At 37.9% G+C, this 20,483-nt stretch overlaps 1 protein-coding gene across 6 annotated transcripts in view; it reads left to right on the top strand.

Moving 5' to 3' along the window:
* Positions 1–20,483, top strand: part of furina (furin (paired basic amino acid cleaving enzyme) a) — an 81,464-nt gene that overhangs the window by 27,814 nt on the left and 33,167 nt on the right. For 5 of the 6 annotated variants that reach the window (XR_006372681.1, XM_044137816.1, XM_044137824.1 and 2 more), the window contains exons 3-4: positions 13,746–13,844; positions 19,500–19,595. Coding sequence is in view for 5 of the 6 variants with exons in the window: in XM_044137816.1 (XP_043993751.1) it covers positions 13,746–13,844; positions 19,500–19,595 (195 nt within the window). In the remaining variant the exon portion in view is untranslated. Of the gene's footprint in view, positions 1–12,834; positions 12,866–13,745; positions 13,845–19,499; positions 19,596–20,483 lie in introns of all 6 variants that reach the window. The other variant, XM_044137855.1, reaches the window with a different exon arrangement.

The raw sequence follows: 20,483 nt of genomic DNA, 5'->3' as shown, positions 1-20,483 counted from the left end.
TGCTTCCCTTTCTCAGGAACAAGTGTGTGATTGATATCATCCCCATGCCAGGTCAAGCACAGCTTTATTTGACAAGGAGCTGAAGTAAAGGCAGCCATATCATATGATTTTAATGTTCCATGACTAGACCCTGACTGCTTTCCACTCTCATAATGTCGCTGAGACGCAAGTTGTTTTCTGCACTCTTCTGTCTACTATGAATAAATCAGCCAAATGGTTGCGTTTAGTATTTTTTTCCATCTGTTGCTGAATTATTTGTCTGGAAGACCCCATTTGTTTATATGCTGAGAGAATACTGATTATGGGTAATTTTATTCATTGGCAGTCACCTACTTAATTTAACTTATTGCGTTACCTCGGCATAATGTGCATAGGATTTTTATGTGTCTTCCCAAAATTTACAGTTTTTTTTTTTTGACTTTTCCACTTTTCTTAATTTTGTTTTTAATCTATTACCACAGACACTGCTTCCTTATGATTACCATTATGCTGATCAATATGTATCCTAATTGACCACCTATTAAATGCACATTTTGCATTTAATTAGCTTTAAACTTTTATATTTGATGTACCTATCAGATTTTATTAGTGCAGCACTTTCATGTAAGTCTATAAATTTTCACCAGTAGTCGTTACTCTGCCATGGCCAAGATTTATTCAGATCCAGGCCTGGACTGGGATGAAATTTTCACATAATGATAACTTTGAGTCAAAATATTAGATTGTGATATTTACACACAAATCTAAAACTGAAAAAAAAAAAATGCTAGATACGATGTAGTTCCTTTTATTAAAACCGTGTAGCAGTTAGTATTAGGGTTTCCTCCAGAGTCTGGAGAAGTGTTAATGTATGGAGTCGGATTTCAGTTTCCAGACTTCACTAAGAATTTGTTTGTTTGAATGTTTTGTCCTTCCTTTCTCACACACTTCCTTGTTTTGTTTCCTTCTTCCTTCCTTCCTTAATAAAAGTGATAGGTCATTTTTCTTCAGTTCTCAGACAATGACTGTCATTGTTTTTCCCCAACAGAAATGTTTCCGGTTAACACATTCTATGTCTTTGTAATATGTGAGGGAAAAGTCAGATTTTATTCTTTCAACCACAGGAGAGGGACAACTCCACTCAGCTGGAAATCCTTTAATTTACTACTAAACATGCTCTGGCATCTCAGTAAATTAAACAATTAGATGGAGTTTGCTCTGTAAAATATTTGAAACCTTCTTTTTCTTTTAGACAACTTGTGTCTAGTGATCTTTGCTCTGGAGTAACTGAGAGTCTTTAAATCTTTAAATGTCCCTCTGCACAATGTTATGTTCAGATGAGTGAATGTTGTAGCTGATTGTCAAACCCTGTGCCGATATCTCATCTGTCACAGTAAGGGATAAATAATACAGTTTCAAAGCCACACCCAGACTGAGATATTATCTCAAGTGCAGTAATTAAAAAGTCTTCCCTTTTAAATATAAACCAGTTTAAAATGTGCCTTATCTTATCTGGTCAGCCACTGTGTGCTAAACATACCCTGTGTGTAACAAGCTTGGCCTGTAATATCTTTGATTTGTATCAAGGAAATTATCCTTTTTACCGGTACTTACAGGATGTCCTCTGGTTTCCTTCAGCAGATAAATATCGAAAGTGCTCTCAGACATGGTCTGTGGCTGTTTCCAGGTAGCATCTAGTTCTTCTGCAGGTGACTTATGGGAAACCTCGAAGTCAGAGCCCCGCTTGCAAAACATACTCGGAGAACGGCTGTTGCTGTACATCTACACACCACTCTTGATGGCACTGTGTGATGCATTTTACAGTTTTTGATGTGACAATTTTCTTTGCCTTTTTCAGTACTTTCAGCTGAGAATTTGATTTTGGATGGATTTTTGCGACAGTGGAAGTGCGTGCGTGCGTGGGCGTGTGTGTGTGTGTGTGTGTGTGTGTGTGTGTGTGTGTGTGTGTGTGTGTGTGTGTGTGTGTGGTTTGAAACATTTTGAGGTGCCCATTATTGTATCAGATTGGAGGGAGCAGGAGGATTTTGTCTAAATTAGCATCTTTGTGATAACATTATTGATGCCGACCAAGCCTGTAGCGCTCCCTCACACAAGAACACGTCTCTTCGCCAAATTAATGACGTTTTGAGGCTGCCAGCTGTTACAGAGAGATGTGCCCAACATTTTGTTTTCTTAAACATTTAGCTCTCCACTGCACGCAGTAGGAAATCCTGATCAGCGATGTCTGGTTGCTTTTGAATACAACCTCACCATTATAAATGACTGAAGGCCATTCGTAACTGCTGTGTTTAAATGTGATGAATGGTCCAATAAAGTAAAGCTGCTGATGTGACTTTTCACAGAAACTCGCAGTGTGCTCCTCTGGGATGATGCTGACATGTTCAGGTCCTCTCTTAAATTAATAGAAAATGGAGTATCTCTGACAGGATTTGTTTGAGAAAATGCTCCTGACATTGTGAAGGCAAGGGTCCCTCGGATCGCTGGCACTTTGCACTTTTGGGAGACCCTCATCACACTGGGTTTAATTGGAGGGCAAAGAGCTGGGCTACCTGCGGTGGTGAACTGAGCACAGCCACTTAAGTAGCTGGTCCTCTGTGGATGAAGAGGACAATGATGGAAATGTCTTAGGTGGTAAGTTTGTGGGAAATTAAGAGAGTGCAGCTTTCTAAAATGGCCCCAGCGGTCCCTCACTGAGGTGAGAAGAACCAGTTTGGTATTTCTGTCCAGGAGCTGCGTGCTCTGTCTTTGCTCTGAGATTAAAAAGGGGAGGTGGAATTAGACAGCAGAGTTAAATCTTATTAGCTCTTGTCCCGCTGGCAGCCACCTTTTGCACCTTCTTCATTATCTCTGAGAGTATGTGTGTGTGCTTTGTGTAGAAGTAAGCAATGGGGAAAAGCACACAGATAATGTCTCCAGATTATTAATGGCATTGAATATGGAATGATGACTTTGCCAAGTGTTTTCCTACTTTTTAACTTTACCGACGAAATAGTTCATGTACCAGTTTTGATGCAGAAATCTGTTAAATCTATTACTATTTTTTTAAGGAGAAACAGAAATCATATAATCTGATTTAAAAAAAAATCAAATGCAATAAATCAATTTGTAGCTCTGCTTGTATTTTATGACTCACCACTGTATTAATATCACAGCTCATGCTTATTCATCAGTGAACATTCTGTCCAACTCAAGATTTTACACAGCGTGCTTTCATGCCTTTTTAAATAACAGTATTTGTGCCAGCACTTGTGGCAGGGGGTCTTTGAGGCTGTGAAGCAAAAATACTTGAGCTGAATTCTTTGTAGGTCTCCTGTTGTTTCCATCTTGGACTCAGGTTTTATTCTGCTCTGAAGCATTGGATTAGGAAAAAAAGCTTTTATATGAATTGTATTATAAATATGTAATTACTTAGGCTCTCTGTCAGTTCTCTTTATTATGGTTCATGGCAAACATGTAAAGGAAAATGACTGTGTCTAATCCCACATTCATCATTTTTCTGAGACCCACCTCTTCATTTTCACCTTCTATCCAGTTGCTTGATTTGATACAGACGGAGGAGTTTGACGGTGAAAGGCCCTACTGTCCAAAAAGAAAATGGCAAGAAAATACCAAAACACATTGTAGCTGTCCCCAAGACCTTTGGTAAAATATTCAAGTGACAAACTAAACAGAAGTAGAAATTTTGGACGTTCCATAACTTACGTGTGTAACTAACCTGGTATTTCAGAACAGCAACAGACAATCAAACATGGTGGTAAAGTGGCTGTGTTCGTCAGTTGGCAAGACCCCAACAATTGCTAACTAGGTTGAGGATTGTTACGGTCGAAGTCTTTAATCCAATTCAGATGCTGTGAGGGAATAACCTTAAACAGACTATTCATACTCGAAAACCTCCCAATGTGGCCGAATTAAAACAGTTCTTTGAAGTGCGAGCTTCAATCACTCATTGCCAGTTATCACTTGAGCAGCTTGAGCAGTTGTTAGTGCTAAGGGTGGTACAACGAGTTACTATTGTGTAAAACAGTGTGTATTCTATAAGGGGCCAAAAGATTTTTCACAACACTGGGAATGGGATAAAATGTAGGAAAGTGAAAATGGCGACCACAGTTGGAGCAGAATAGCTCTTCAGTATCCGTTTATCAAATGGTACCTTTTTCTCATTTTGTATTGCATGCTGGTCAGTTTTGCTGTGTATTTAACAGAGATTCCAAGCTCTGATTAGATTTAATATAACCTCATAGTGTCAAAAGCAATCATAGAATCCATTCTAACGGTGATAAAACTGTCTCCCTCTTGATAAAAACCTGCTTCCTCCCTGTCCCTTTCCAATTTGCTCCATCTCCGCTGAGTTGCTTCTGCTTGCCAGACTTCTCTGCAGCACCGCCACTTCCCCCCCAACCCTCTTCTCCACATATTCAGTCTTTCTGTGTACCGGGCGATGCCGTCCACTAATGAGGATGAGCTCATCAGGGCATCTGAATGAGAGAGCGGAACATATTTACACAGATTATTCAGCTGTTAGCAGGACTCCAAAGGAACAATCTTTTATTTCCAGCCTACTGAGCACAAAACGCTTCCTGCTTCCGGGTCTCTGACACATTTACTCAAAATGTGAAGAGTTTTTAGATTCAGCATTTTAGAGATTTGTGATTACCGCTGAACAAACAATGAAGATTTGAGTAGGATAAAAAGGGACCCAGTTTTTTTTTCTTATGCTTTATACTGCAAAGTCTTTTGGAGAGCAGAGCACAGGAAGCTAAGCTTCAAAGCCATTGATGCATGAAGTGCGTTCCAGTGCTCATACTGTATGATGCAGCAGAAAACCTGCAAACTGCAGAGTATTACAGATTTATAGAGAAAAATAAATGAATAGGCTTTTCTTATTGTCTCCTTTGTTTTGCACGTGTTCCCAGGAACCTGATACCTCATTGAAACATTGACCTAACTATATTAAATATTAAATTAAATCTGGCTAAATGTTTATGACACCAGATACAGTATTTAAGGGATGCCTGTAGCCCATCTGAAATGACTGTATGATCAGAGGAAGACTGAAACATCTGTTCTGATCTTTGTGAGATTCGTCTAAGGCAATGGCTCTTGGTTATTTTCTGTCATGACCCCATTAAGGAACATAATTGTTTTTTCCAAACCGTCCTAAATTGATATACTGTTGAGAAACTGATGATATTTAGTTATATATCTCTACAAACCATTGTATGACTTTCTGGTTCTAGCATTCTGCATACAATCATCTGATTATCAAAACAGATCAATAATAGAAGCTGCAACAACTTACATTTTTATTTATTTTATTCTTCTAAGTCTTAAAAATGACCAAGTTCATTATGCTAACTCAATTTGTAACATTTAATTAAGACCTGCTCAATCTGTGTGTTTCTCAAAAGAGAAAAAAGTGCAAATGATTCACTGGGATGGGCATTTTTAGACTGACCACACTAACATTCAAAATTTTTTTATATTGTAAACATTGGTTACTTGTCATTTTCAGCAAGTTATTCCTTTTTGAAAAACAGTAAAGTCATTAACTTATAGAATTTGCAACATTGCCTATGTTTTAGTATATCGGAATAGCTGAAAAGGTGACTAACATTTCCCATTCACAGTAAACCTAAGGGCTAATTATGCTTTATGATATTTCCTGATCTTTTACTGTGAGCCGCAATCACTTTATTTGCCTCTGCTGCCCTTATTATTTTTTTTTTTCACCATCACAAACTTCTCTGTCTCAGTTCTGTGTAGGCTTCCTCTGCTGGGTTGGACAAAGATCCTGTTTAGTTTGAGCACTGCTGCCACCTAGTGACTGGAGGCTTGATTATTTTTTTAAGCATGAAAAAATATAGTAAGGGGGAATCAGTTTGATTAATTTTAATCTTCTCTTCTGGGGGATAAACTTGATGTGACATGGAGGCCTACATTTTTTTTCTCTGCCAAATGACAAAGATAAGAACAAGCTTGCAAGGCAGAAATAAGCTGTTATCATACAAATGCACACATTTACAGCCAGAACAAAAATTAAAAAGTTCACAGAAAAAACAGAGTTACAGAAAAGTTCACACCTGTAACTCTGTGGCTATACAAAAGAAGATTAAAAAAAGATCCCAGCAAGAGTGGCATTTAATTAAGACCTGGGGTCAACGAGTTGCCATAACAACGTCTGTTTGTTCTTCGAAGTGTTTGTAGATAAAAGGCAACTTGTTCAAGTTGTCCATCATTATATTGTTGTAAATCATTTCTAAGTGAGTTATCAACTAAGTGATTAAATAACCAGAGTGAAAATTAACAGTTACCCGGTAACAGTTTTAATACAAGCTTGTGAAAAAGCTTGTATTAATATTGTATTAGACAATATTTCTGTCTCTCTGCCTGGACTTTGAGTTGGATCCTGTTTCTGCCTGATGTATAAGCAGTTTGGAGTTAAAAGCTGTTTTTACTGGGATCGGTGAGTAAAAGTGCTCATGACAAGGTTGCTGTGCAACTTGGCAGAAATTACTGAAACTTCAGAAAGTATTATACACGAGTGAAAACAGTTCCGCCTGTGGCACTGAATTCAATTTAAGCTTGGATTACTATGATTTTGGATCATTCTAATATTTGTGGAGAAATTACAAAGTCCTAATGCTTAGGTTGACAGTTGATGATGTGGATATTTTAAAGTAAAATGTCATCGCAAAGCCTAGTGTATTCAAATGCTTGAATGTATTTATAATTGAAATCATATCCACATAACCATTTTATTCTCACTGTATGACATTAAATTAGACTAATCTTTTCCATTTATTAGAAACTTTGTATCTAATTTTATATTTTTGATTCTTTGAATTTATTGTTCATGTAGAGGACCCATATGTTCCTAAGCTTTAACATCCTGGCTAATGTCTTGGTGTTTCTTCCCAATTTCCACATTATTATCTTTTCTGATGTCACTTATTTTTGCATAAATGAGCAAAAAGGCTCATGCTTTTTCAATATTCCCCTCTGAAGATTGGTTCATCCTCAGTACTATTTCATTATTTCTTAAACCAAAACCATTTAACTATTCAGAAAGGTTGCTAGAGCTGTTATTGCTACAGTACTTTTTTTCCCCCCATAATTACCAAAATGACTGAAATTTTTTGAAATCTTGCCTTTGACACTTTTACATTTGTATATGTAATAAAAAAGCGGCATTAAAAATGTCCTCTCCAACACAACGTGACACAACAATGGCTAATTGTAATTAAGCAACACAGCAAAACTAAAACTGACAACACAAATATCAGAACTGAAAAAAAGTTGTAAGACAAAATTACAAAATAATGTCAAATACTAAAATGCTTTACTTTCGTCTTGCCAATATCCACTTTAATGCACTTTTTTGCCTTTTGTAGCGCTTCTGAAATCAACACTAAGGGAGTTGTAGTACAGACTTGGTTCAGTGTGTTCTTTAAAATAAGCCCTCTATCCTACAGGAACTGCTGGTTTTCTCTACTCAGGATGAACTAACTTTGTGAGATTACAACTGACTCTATCTGCAGAAGGTTTTCATCTTCTTCTTTCCTTCTACCTTGTTAATGCATGCTATTCTTCTGACAACTATTCTACTGTGAGAAGACATGTGATAAACCCATGATTGAAACTAGCAATGGGGTGGAATCCCTAGAGGCAACAACGGCTCCCTTTCTTGACTTTACAGTATTTAACAGCAAATTTGAACCTAACTGATTGTGTGTGTATTTCTTGGATACATTGGCTTTTCTATTAAAGGTTATCAAAGTCTGTGCAAACTTAGTGTTTTCTGGGCTTTGGTCTTGTACATGAAACCTAACATATTTGTTCTGCCTTTTTAACTACTGCCTTTCCAGCAGCATAAACATTAAAGACTTAGACATGTGATGAAAGCATTCAATGTCCAATTAGTATCTCTATAACTGTTGTACCATGACTGATTTATTTTTTTTTATCCTTATCTTAACCATAAAGCTAATGCTTCAGTGGCCATTATTTACCAATGCTGAGATGTGGTGAGAAAGCAAGAAATGGTAAACTGCTAAAGATCTGTATTTATTACACAGTGGTACAACTTATGTTTTTAATATTACTCCTTTCCGAGAGACTGAATTAGAAAAAGCAAGGAAATATTTTTAGTAATGTATTACAGCAAATTTAAAATCTTCGCTAAAGATCATCTTTTTCTAACTTGTTTTTATTACACTAAAATCGAGTTTAAAGTGAGCCACTATACTTGAAAATACAATGTTCAATAATTATGAAATGCATAAATAAACAGTGGAATATATACAGAAAATTAAAAAAAATAAAATAAAAATATTTTAGCACTTTTACTGTGTTTAAATAAGTCAGTACAAGGCATCTGGGAATGAAAGCAAAAATTGGCGAAGTTCCCTACTCTATCGGGGTTCTAATACAGTACAGTACGAAACCTCTGACAACTTTTTTTTATTTTCAGTCTATGTGCAGACTCGTTCCTCCCAAGGGGCTTGTTTATGCCTAAAAACTTGCTTCAATCTAAAATGTGGAAGGGAAAAGAACTTACAATGCAATCAGACGAGTGCTGCTGTCACTCTTCTCTTTATTTGGCTCAGACACTGATGAAAGGGAGGCACAACTTTGGCTTGACAATTAAGCCAAGCTGACATTTTGTACTGAAATGACAAAACAAGAAGCAAGAACCACTGTAATTATTTTAAACTTTATGCTCACAAACGACTCCATGGTCGCCTTATTAATCTGGCTGGTGGATATGTCAGGTATCTGTCCTAGCTTTGTTGGGCTGTCTTCCCTCCTGTTTAAGATATGTCTTCACTTAAATTGAAGACTCAGTTAGTCTAGCAATCCTGACACAAAACTTTCCTTTAAACTTAGAGAATGTTTTGTTGGCTCAGGAAGATTCTGTGTATGTCTGATTACTTCTATGGAGCTCACTCATGTTTCCTGCAGAGATGATCTTTGTCTCCAAATGCCTTCCTTTTTTGTTCTGCCAATAACTCTTCCATTCAACATATTCCTATTCTTTATAGTTTTTATGGCTCTTCTATATAATATTTGCCCTTTATATAAATACTTTTAACAAGAAATGAGTTATTTTCCTTATCTTTGCTCACTAGGGAAAATAAATAATTTTTTAACAAGTCTTAATGACACTGAGGACTTTTGGGTATCTTTGTTTTTTGGATGGTACCCAGAATAGACATCCTTCAGTTGAGGACGGGGGGAGCCAAACGTCCGGTGAGTGAGCTTCACTGGCAGCTGTAAATTTGTTTCTCCCCTCAGCAGTGCAGCTCTAGAGCCATACTGAAGAGTTGCCACATCCAAACACACCAAATAAACAGCACTTAATGTTTTTCAAGAGATTTAGGGTGCGGTTTTGACACATCTGTGTTTGCTAGAAGGGAGACTAAAGGTGCTGAGGGGGATTTTTTACAAGCTCACTCACATCCCAGGTTAACGTCTCTGGAGAGAATGCAGATATTTAATGATCTGCATTTTTACCCACAGTCAGTAAAACAGAGCATAGTCCATGTTTTCCTTTAAAGCCCCTGTGGATATTAAACTGAGTATCTTTTCATACCTCTCCTTCTGAGTATAATCCTCCATATGTCACTGTCCTGTTCTTTCCATTTGTTTTTGTCAACACTATTAAAATGAACAAATTTAATGTCCTGCGAGCAACTGAAGTGAAAGCGGATGGTGTCAAGAATGATAATCTGTTTGCTCTCCAAACACAGAGGAGGAACGGTCGAGTAACGTGTTGAGAATAGATGTCACGTCTATAAATAAGAGGGGTTGAATTGGCCAATAGTTTGTTCCTTCCTATTTTATTGGTTCTGTCCGTCTGACCAACACTACAGTGATTTGTATAAACATGTTTATTCATTTCTGTGGAACCTGTTGATAAACTTGAAATTAGTTAACTTGACTAGAAAATAATTAGTTAACTTAAAAAAATATATTGGTCGATGGAAAGCTAATATTAGTTGTTAAAATAACTTTAAAGTAATCTTTTTATGTTTAGTGAACAAATAAAACATAAGTTCACTGAAAGAATGTTTGCTTTGTCAGACCAACACAAAAAAGTTAAGTTAGTACAACTACTATTTTGTCAGTCTGACGTGATTAGAAGTAGTTGGGTTAATTCATTCATTTTATTTTAGTTAAACATAAAGTCATAATGTTAGATTGCTATATATGTTTTGCTTTCAACTAACACAATGCAATTATGTGGAACCTGTCGACATAAAAAAATGATGTTAAGTCAATGATTCATTTCTTTGAGTGCTGCTCTACTGCTGTGTTTGCTTCAGTCAAGGCTAAAAAGGCAAGTGAGAGGCTTAAAGTGCTGATTTAGCTTTGAACCTTCTTAAACATATACATAACCTAAATGCCAAGTAAAATTGAATAAAGGGCAACAGATTGAGAGCTCTATATATGATTTAAGCAGTAAAAATGTTTAAGGAAGGTATAAATAATGAGTAAAAGTATTTTCAGATGTATGGGTTCATTTCAGGGTGCTGTGTTTTCAAAGAAAGAGCTTTTTATGTCTGGCTGCCACTGTGGGGAACTGGTGCCCCTCTCCTACCCGTTTACCACAGTGAACAGTTCCTAATTGGACTTTAGCCTCATTACACAAACAAGTTGCCAAACTATTTTAGAAGGCCGTAACACTTGCGCTCCCACTTTATTTCAGCTCACTGATGTGCAAACAAAATATGTTAATGCTCCACTCTGTGTGAGGCCTGTAAATCAGATGGTATCAAAATCAAAAGGAGAATGCCTTGTCAAAAGTGTCTGGAAATGAACTGCAATGACGTCGCTCTCCAGTGAAATCCTTTGGCTGTCTTTGATGTTCACGATTCCATATGGGCTGTGGTTTTCTGTTAATTTAATACAGCCCCAAGCTCCTTTAACAGCTTGTCTTCTGACATTGTTTGTCTCTTTGTAAGACATAATTGTGTCAACAACAGTCAGTGGGGATAAGACATCGGACCTTTTTGATAATTGCTTTCCCACAAGGTAAATTTGGCAGTAGGGGAGGAACCAAACATGCAAACAAACCAGCAGGCAGTAATTTTCTGCTGTGCGTTGCTTTGCATTTTAATGTTGATGGATTATTGCTTCGCTCTGGTAACTGACCACATGTTGAGTGGCCTGTTGTGCTGTAACAGCTCCAAGCTTATCACATCAGTAATGGTCACAGAGCTTGATCTGTTTCCACATCGGTTTTCCATCTAAATGTGTTAGTTGTAAATTGGCTTTTTTTTTTTCCACCTCAGTGGAAAGCAGTTAAACCCCATAAGAAACCGTGTGGTCTTGAGTTAGAATTGCTGAAAACATGAACCCCTGAAAGTGTTGTTGCTGATTGCCAGACAATGTTCAAGCTGTTGGGTTTGCATTTCGAAGGACTAGATTCTGGTTCACATTGTTGAATGAGGTGAAAGTGCGTGTCCGTCCATACACTTGCAACAGTTGAGCAGTTTACCTGAAATTAAGCCGAGTCTATGCATATCCATGTTTAGATATACATACGGGTGTCTATATCTAGATCTCCGACACGTATACTGTTATCTTTTCAATATCTTGTAATTTGTCGCTTGTGCACTATGCTTTTTCCACTGTTGCAGTTTTGGTCCTCCCGTGGTTCACACGGAGACAGAAAAAAATCTTGTTCCTGACTTAACAAGATTGTGACAAGTGTGAAAAGTTGTTCACAGTTACCAGTTCATCACAATTAAGAAAATAAGGATTTTTTTTGCCAATAAGAGGACAGACAGTAACAGATTTATCAGTAAATTAACAATTAAATCTATACATTTAATTGGGTACAGTAGGCTTTTAATGATTCAAGATACAAAGTTCTGAAGACACTCTTGACACCCACAAGTGGGGGTTTCCTCCAACAAGCCACTTCTTGTGCTACAACACTGCTGATACAGATCTCTGATCAGTTAGTCATGATTGAGAAGATCAGGCACTAGCAACAGCCCTGGTTAAGCACTACAACTTTGGAAAAATCCAAAGTGTGTCATGAAATGACCAAAATAAAAACGGTGTGGGGGTAGTACAAGGTTTTCTTATTTCTGTGCAGACTGTTACTTCTTGACATGGCTACAATTTCACTATTAACACCTAACTAGTACCATCCCTGTTCCAGCTTAATTTGTGTTTCATGTAATCCCATGAAATCCCAGGACAGTGTGTTTTTACAGCATGTTGCCTGAACTGTGTTGCAATCTGTATGCAAGCTGTTCAAATGCACTCAGTGTTTTAAATGAAAAGTAACATTGGTGTGTGCCTTTGTCTCCTTATGAGCACCTTGCATATCCTTGTACTGCTGCAGCTGCTGGTGGGTTTGCTTTGTATTGAATAACCGCTTCACAGCCGTTTTGCAGTCTCTTTTGTCATTATGACCACCTCCCGATATGGATCAGTGACATAACGAAGCACTCTAGCCCCAAATTCTGAGTTGGCACCTTTCAGCAGATGATGAGGCATAAAAAAACACACACCTATATTATGCATTGAGAATATGACCTAGTCACCGACGTGAGTTCCTGAGCAGCTTGCTATTAAAGTCAATGGTCCAACTTTCCCTCACTTGTTCCACAATGCTAGCTTGACTTCTTTAAGGGCACATTGTCACTGAAAGGTACATGACTCTTTCAGTGAAATACCAAGGGAGTCATAAAGGAAGGTTCATGTTTGTGGGTTTATCGTTGAACCATCTTTTGTAAGAAACTTTTCATTAAAGTCCAGTCAAGCAGGACCTTATCTAAACAGCTGACCCTCGGCCTGGTTTATTCTTTTCTTCTTCAGAAAAAGGGGACAGTCAGCTCAGCTAATGGCTGTAAGTGTTTGCATTCTTTTCCCTTCTTTCTATAAGACCAGCATTTAACTTTGGTGTCATTCTTTAATAGTTTTACGCACAAAGGAACACATTTTCTCTCTTTCTCTCTTTCTCTCTCTCTCTCTCTCTCTCACACACACACACAAAGGCTTGTGGCTTTTGGTGGTCCTTTTCAGAGCTGAATATCACCGTTAACCATGTGCTTCCTCTTGGTTATTGCTTCCCTATTGTCTGCCGGGTTTGTGTGCAGGGGTTTTTTGTGTCACCCCTGCTGGAATCAGCCTGTTTACTGTGATTAAATGGGAACAAGGAGGCTGATGAGGGTTGAACTGTAATTCTTTTAGACCGAGGGAATGTTGCAGTGCACACTGGAGTGGCACCATGTGGGGAGGAAGGGATTGTGGGGGAATGAGCTGAGCTTTCCAGATAAAATGTATAAATATATTTTACTTAGACAGCAGAGTTATGATGATCCCTGTGTTTAAAGACAGAACAAACCTAACCAGGGAGCTTAAAATGCAGAGAAGACTTGTCTGTGGAGAAACATGTGCATGGGGCTTGCAATAATCTGAGTAAAAACAAAGTGCAAGGAATATTTTTGATGCTGTTAAAGGTTATGCATGTTCAAGAAAAGAAAATATTCGGTGCCAGGCCAGATGACTGTAATTATTTATGTTGTATTGGTTTCATCTTAGAGTAGAAGGATGTTTTTTTCCAGCCTGCTCCTCTGTTTATTGCCACTCTGTAAAGTTTATAGAAATATTTGTCATTTAGTGGCAGAGGATATGCCATGAGGATATACGGAGGTGTTATCAGATTATAGGCAGACAGATCTGAACCACAGGATGTGATGGGTGATCATATCTCTTTGTCTTTCCAGGTATTTGGTGATTACTATCACTTCCGGCATCGCAGAGTGGTAAAGAGATCGCTGTCTGATCACAGAGGGGCACAAGTCCGTCTGGAAAGAGATCCTAAGGTAAGAGGTTTATTTCTTGGGGTAACAGGGTGTTCAGATTTGGATGTGGCTAAGGCTTGCTTTTGGGGACAGCTGCATCTTTATGGAAAGTGAGAAGTTATTGTTTTCCAGCTAAAAGGCATTTTTAGTTGCTATTTCCCACCTTTAGGCCTGTGATGCCTGCAGTGAGCCTTCCAGTTAGAACTTGTCATAGCAATTAAGGATGTCTCATTTCTGTACTGCAGGTCAGATGGAGTCTAGATATAAAGCATTGCTTTATTCTACTTATTCAACAGAGTTAGCTCTATTGCCTGTAGGTTGAAGATTCCACAGGATTTCAACATTTAATGATGTTAAACTGAGAAATACTTTTTTAAATCAGTCAATCCTAAAAGGAAAATGGAACATTATGTGTGGCGCAGTGTGGAGTCATCTTTCAGTCTTTACTTTATAATTCCGTCTATTTGTACAACAAATTTCAGGCTTCCTCTGACAATAGATGAATGTCTTTTAGCTCCAGCATCTAATCTGAAGTAATAATATGCACATAACTCATTAACATATTGATTGTACGGCAATCACGTAGAAATGGGAATAGTTAAAATAAATTTTTTACATCATCATGTTTGGTAAATCGAAGTAGAAAACTCAAAGCTGCACTATTTAGAGTTGTAAAAGAAAGTAGTGTTCAATCAAGGTACTAATTAAAAATAATTAACCCAATGAAAAGCATGAGCAGAGCTGGATTTTCTTACTGCAGTGCAGATGTAGTAAGGTGTCGGCGTTTCCTTAGAAATCTTTGCTGTCTTCACCATATGTGATTTACAGCTATGTGCTTTGGGAAAGTAGATGCATTGAAAGTAGACCCCGCGCTGAAAGATCCTCCATCATAACTGCCAACAAAAGGTCCAGATCAATATTACATTTTTTTTTGCTATACTTAAGAAGCATTGTCATAAATAAAGTGTGGAAACTCATGTAGAAACAGATGTCTAAATTTTAGGGCAAAAAAAGACAAAATAGTTTCAGACTTTCTGAAACATTTCTGCCGTGCCTTGGAAGTACCACACACATTCCCCACATCGAGGCCGATGCTCTGGTGGCGGCTGGATGTTAAGCGGAATCCTCGCCAAACCATCAAGATGATTTTGGGCTCAAGGTCTTGCCTGAGGGGTTCACCGAAAGGAGGAACCAGTATTAAAGCCCCCAATTAGTGAGCAACCTGCTCTACCTCCAGAGGGTTTCCTTTGATGCATTAATTCACTAATTATTTCTGCCACGAAGAATGATTAAAACACATAAATTTAACCTAATGGAAGAACTGGTGTGCCAGTGATGATGGGGTGCAGCTTGTCTTAGGTAGTTCTTGCTGCTTTTTTTTATTTATTCTTTCCATTTTTGTTGTGCTCTCGGGGCGTTTTGTGAATGATGCAAGACAACAGTGTGGACCAATTTCAGGCACTTTTTCTTCATCCTGAATAAATTTTCTATTCTTCAGTTTCCAATTTCTGCAGGTCACTAAACCATATAAAAAATCAAAAACTGAGAGCATTCATCTTTTAAAGTGTGCAGCACAGCTGTAGCTGCCTTCCATATTCTTTCAGTTGGTGCATGAATAATTATGGAAAGTGATGGCCTCTGATCCATAGGTTACCTAGGGGTAACCTATGGATCAACCAGGGATTTTAGGCGTTTTGATATCGACCAGAGCATTGAGTTTGAACATCAGCGTGATTTCCTTTGCTAATAATGATCACCAGCAGTGTAGCTGGGGAGCATTACTATGCTAGTAACTCATATCTTTAACTGGAAAGACTTTATATTTAAGCTGTGTACTGCAATCAGTCATAATTCCTCTCATAAATCTTGGCATCAGTCTGTAGAAATGCAGCCCTCTGACTGACGGGTTTAATTTGCGCTGCACAGGTGCTGAGCGGGAATAGACGAGCGTCTGCTGGGCTTGTTTTACACGGTGGAAGCAGTCCACCTCCCTCTCTGGGATTTCCTTTAACGTCGCAGCTCCATTTCCTGTTGTTGAATTCCTTTTGTCCCACAGCTCCTCAGACAAAATGGACCGTTACACATTCAGCTCCTCCTGTCTGTTAAAGTAAGAGTTGGGTTTTAATTTATTTTCAATCTGGTTTAATCAGGAGAACTTTGCCAATTCTACTTTACTTGCGCACTTTCCCTCGGCTCCTTCCCTCACATAAACATCAATATTTGAACTTTTCTGTTATTAACAGCGTGATCAAAGCCTATGAACTATGAGATTATTGCTAATTGTGCTCCCATATTACTGAACCACACAGCTCCCCCCCCCCAAAGAAAAGGGTTAAAATAGGAGGATTTTTTAAACCCTGGAGAGACTCTCTGCAGCTTTTAAGCTAGTTGAGATGAAGCCTAAATGTTCCACTGAATTCTATTTGAAGTGTGATTAATTGCTCACAGAAGCACCTAGGCATCTGCCAGACTTTATAAACCCAAAATGCAAGTGAGTTAAGGGTTTAGAGTTTTATCTATTGCGCACATGCATTGTTCTGTTTTCTTTTATTCTGGTTTTATTTGTTGTTTCGTACAGTACTTTGTTTCAGTGCATGTCATTTTTTTCTAGAGGGACAGTAAAAAGCCAAAAGGCACAGCAGTAGCACCGATTTCAACTAATTATCCAACACTTGTTTATGGGATATGTTTTGTTACTGCTTTTATTACTTCTGCAGTAATAGCAATTTTTGCCACAACTAAACAAGCTTCATAGATAAACTGCTAGAATATTCCTTCATAATACTGCAGCTTTATTTCATGGCTCCAGTTTGTCACCGGGGAGCCGTGCTCTGCTTGTTGAATTTGGAAGGACAATGCAGACGGTGGACAAAATGAGTGCATGGGGATTTAATTTGTTGGAGGAAAAATACTTTTTCTCCTAAACACGAGGTAAGGCAAACTCTTTGAACGTCAGCTTTCCGTTAGATTGGTATACACTCTGATTTTAATTTTCAAACATTCTCTACATGAAAAAGAATTTAGAAAGCATCTTTAAGTGACTTTGTATCATCATGGATGCGTTTCCTGTAAAAAGTCAAACATGTTTACTTCAGTTTGGCTGTAAGAGAGAAGTCGTCTAGTGTATAACATGAAGATACACAAGTCTTCTTGCTAGTGTGCTTTCTTGCTGATCCTGCCAAAGCCGGTAACAATTACCATAAAGTCCTATAATTCTTCAGTTGCATTATACAAACTAATAAATAATTGGCCAAGGACTCAAAAAGGGGGGGATTTTAGGTGTTTTGATATGAGTAAGCTATATTTCTGAGCATTTACTGCAAATTTTTTTCCCAGCTGTAGAAGTGTTGCTTGTTAGACCAATGTTTCCTGTTTGTCTTGGTAAAACATCTTTACCATTTCCTGGTTAGGTGTTAGGAGCAGACATTCCACAGTCGAGGGAGGTGTAGTCGGGGTTACAGCATGATCTGCGCATTGTGGTTTTCTGCATTGTGTTTCACAGCATACAAGGATTCAAGGTTGCAACATCCCATGTGCTCGAAATTCTGATGAAGCGATGGAATAAATGTGAAAGGTTGCAAAATATCCAGATAACAAGGGCAGTGAGGTGTTTGCTGCTCCACACTTTACACACCACACATATGAATCGTTGCATATAGGTCAGCTTGAAAATTTCCTACACACAACAGCCTTTCCCTGCGTATGTGTGAAACCAGAGTGTCAGATTTGATAGAGAAGGTGCTAGCAAACGAAAAGGGGGAAATCACACCCTCTTCCTGATGACGCAGAAGAAAAGAACTAGTTTTAATCTAAGTTGAAATCAAATGAAGTTTAGTCGATGCAGAAAAATGACTGCTTTCTTCTGTCCATAGAGATTGTTTTAAAAAATGTGTCGTCTCATTGAAATGGAAAGCCATAATTAAGCTGAAGAAAGAAGCAAAGCGCTCCATTAGCTGCCTTTTCATCTCTGTCTCTGTCTGACCACTTAAATTGTTCAAAATTTGATGCATATATTGTGAAACTTGGAGAGTGTCTCAGACCTTCAGTGATTCATGAATCAGAATTAGGTTTTAGCAACTCTTCCACTTAACTGATACAGTGATGTCAGATTTTATAGGCTCTGATCTGATTGTACTAAAAGCAGTGTTTGCCTTGGCTTGCTTTATGAAGTAAAAAAAATATGAAAGCAGTATTGAATAAATGCTTGTTTAGATAGTCTGTCCAGGTTCCTTTTTGAAGAATTAAATCCTCAAACCAAAAGAGCTACGAAGATTTTAGCAGCATGTCCTGAATGCTCTCATAGGCTTACAATACTTTAAACATGTACTTCAAAGTATATTTTAGATTTAGATGTTTGCTTTATGAGGTATGAGGGACCAACACAGGAGCTGCTTCCTCTCACTTTCCCACACTTGCAACTAGAGGTGCACAGAACCAACTTAGAAATGTATTTATTTTATCGTTTTGTTTCAATTTTCCCTTTGAGGACTATAGAACATGAAGTATGAAAATGTTCTGCACGTTTTGTAATACTACAGAGAATGTAAAGATATTCTAACTCATTTATCAGAGCTTATGGCCTTAAATTTTCTTAAATTTGTTATGGAACTCATAGTTAATCGAAGTACATGCTGCTGCTTGATGCATTTAAAGCCTTAAGGTCTTTAGAGTCTATAATTTTGTTTCTGGTAATGGATATATATATAAAAAAACCTTTTTATTAAGGATTTTATTTTATTTTTTGTATTTGATCCTTCCCATCACCAACCAGAGCTGATTCAGAGTGTGTGAACTGCCATGGTGACGCAGCTCAAAGCTGACCTGATCTTCACTGTTAGAATAGCATAAAAACATCACATCCTCTTAAACTGATTGAGCCCAAACCCAGACCTCTTTAACGTTTTGAAGAGCGTTCTTCTTCCATTATGACATTGCTTCAGCAGTTAATGTAACCTTCATTACTTTTTTCCCTCTTTGTCCCTCTCCCTCTGTCTGCATCACCAGAGATTTGAGTAAAAAGGGAGATCGGATGTAATTTAGTTGTCCTTCACATCAGGTGCACCGTCCTTGCTGCAGACAGTTCTGTCTTTCTTCTTTGAAATGTTTTTTTGTTTTTTTTAATATGCGACATGCCAACCTAAGTGTCTGCCTGTGATGAAAACACAATCCAGTGCAGGGAGTAATATTTAGAAACATTTTCTCTGTAAGCCCTCTGACTCTGCCAACATTTCCTACAAGTGTTCCCCCATTATGACGGCCCGCTGCACACTTATGTACTGTTACGTGTCCCACCCTAATGTGCATTCATGTTCAGGTGTGCGCATATTCACAATAACCTCTGATGCATTGCATTTCACTTTACACAAACCGGAAATTTTAATTAGTCTTGGCCTGCTCTGGAATTCATCAGCGAGCCTCATTAGAGAGGAGTCCAGCATGCCCCTGTGCCTCTAATCTCACTCTTTCAGCTGCTGTCCCAGAGAGAGTTGGATCTCAGTTATTTCATTGGCATGCTGACGCTCATGGGCAGCGCATAATTATACCTTCTATTCCCCCCCCTTCTTTTAAATGTCGTGAGTGATTTTGCTTGTGCATTTTCTTTTCTTTCGCTGAAGGTTAAGAAACGTCTATATTTTTTTGCCTCTAATTGTTTTTGTTTTTGCCCTCTCTGTTTAGGTTACTTGGTCAGAGCAACAGGTGTCCAAACAGAGGAAAAAGAGGGATACAGTCACAGAATTTGTTGATCCCAAGTTCAGAGACCAGTGGTACTTGGTGAGTATTAACAGTGTGTGACAAAAACCCAACTTAGCAGAAACTGCCTGACCTGCAGTGATGTCCAAACAGAAAGGCTGGCTTTGCAGTAGTTCATAAAAAGCACAGCAACAAACAGAGAAGGAAGAGCGAGACGGGTGCAGTTTATCTTGATGTGGTCTTGTTTTTATTGGATTGATTTTCACATTTGACTTGAGGAATGCCACTGATACATTAGGCCGTTAAAAGCAGTGGCAACAACTCCTCAGACTTTCAGCTCAGCGCCGCTCTTCAATTACTGTGAGGTTGCTGCCGGCAGAAGACGATTCATGGCGATGCAAAACAGACTTGAATCACAAACTGGAGGGACAGAGCCTGTAGTTAGTAGTTTTGACAAGAAAAGAAGTAAAAGACCACAAATGCCTGTAGAATTGGTATTTGTTACTCATCCTGGTAAGAGCATAGTACTTTACCCCTAACTTATGTCATATCCTGTGTGGCAAAATGGAAAAAAACTACTTTATCTGAAATCTAATTGCACCTTTAGTTACTTCTAATACATCTAATAATATATAATTTTCATTCATTATGAAGGTTTCTCTTTTATTTATGAACTATAAAACCCTCAGCCTTAAAGCTGTAGGAAAACTGCACACAGTTCAAAGTAAGATTTGCTTTACAGAGTTTTACAGAAAATCACAAATTTTCTATTTGTGATTTTATTTTATTGGGTTGTTTTGTGAGAGAGAATAATTATCTAGTGATTCAAAACTTTTAAAATTTTTTACAAGTAAAAATCTGAAAAAAAAAAAACCAACAACAAAAAGATGTGTACATGTATTCAGTCCCCTTTTCCCTGACATACTTTAATAAAAAAGAGAAAGTTTAAAGCAGGGTAAGGTTATAAGT

Source organism: Gambusia affinis, linkage group LG02 (genome assembly GCF_019740435.1).
Source record: "Gambusia affinis linkage group LG02, SWU_Gaff_1.0, whole genome shotgun sequence".
NCBI lineage: Eukaryota > Metazoa > Chordata > Actinopteri > Cyprinodontiformes > Poeciliidae > Gambusia > Gambusia affinis.
The sequence above is the reverse complement of the archived record's forward strand: the minus strand, read 5'-3'. Positions and strand labels throughout refer to the sequence as shown.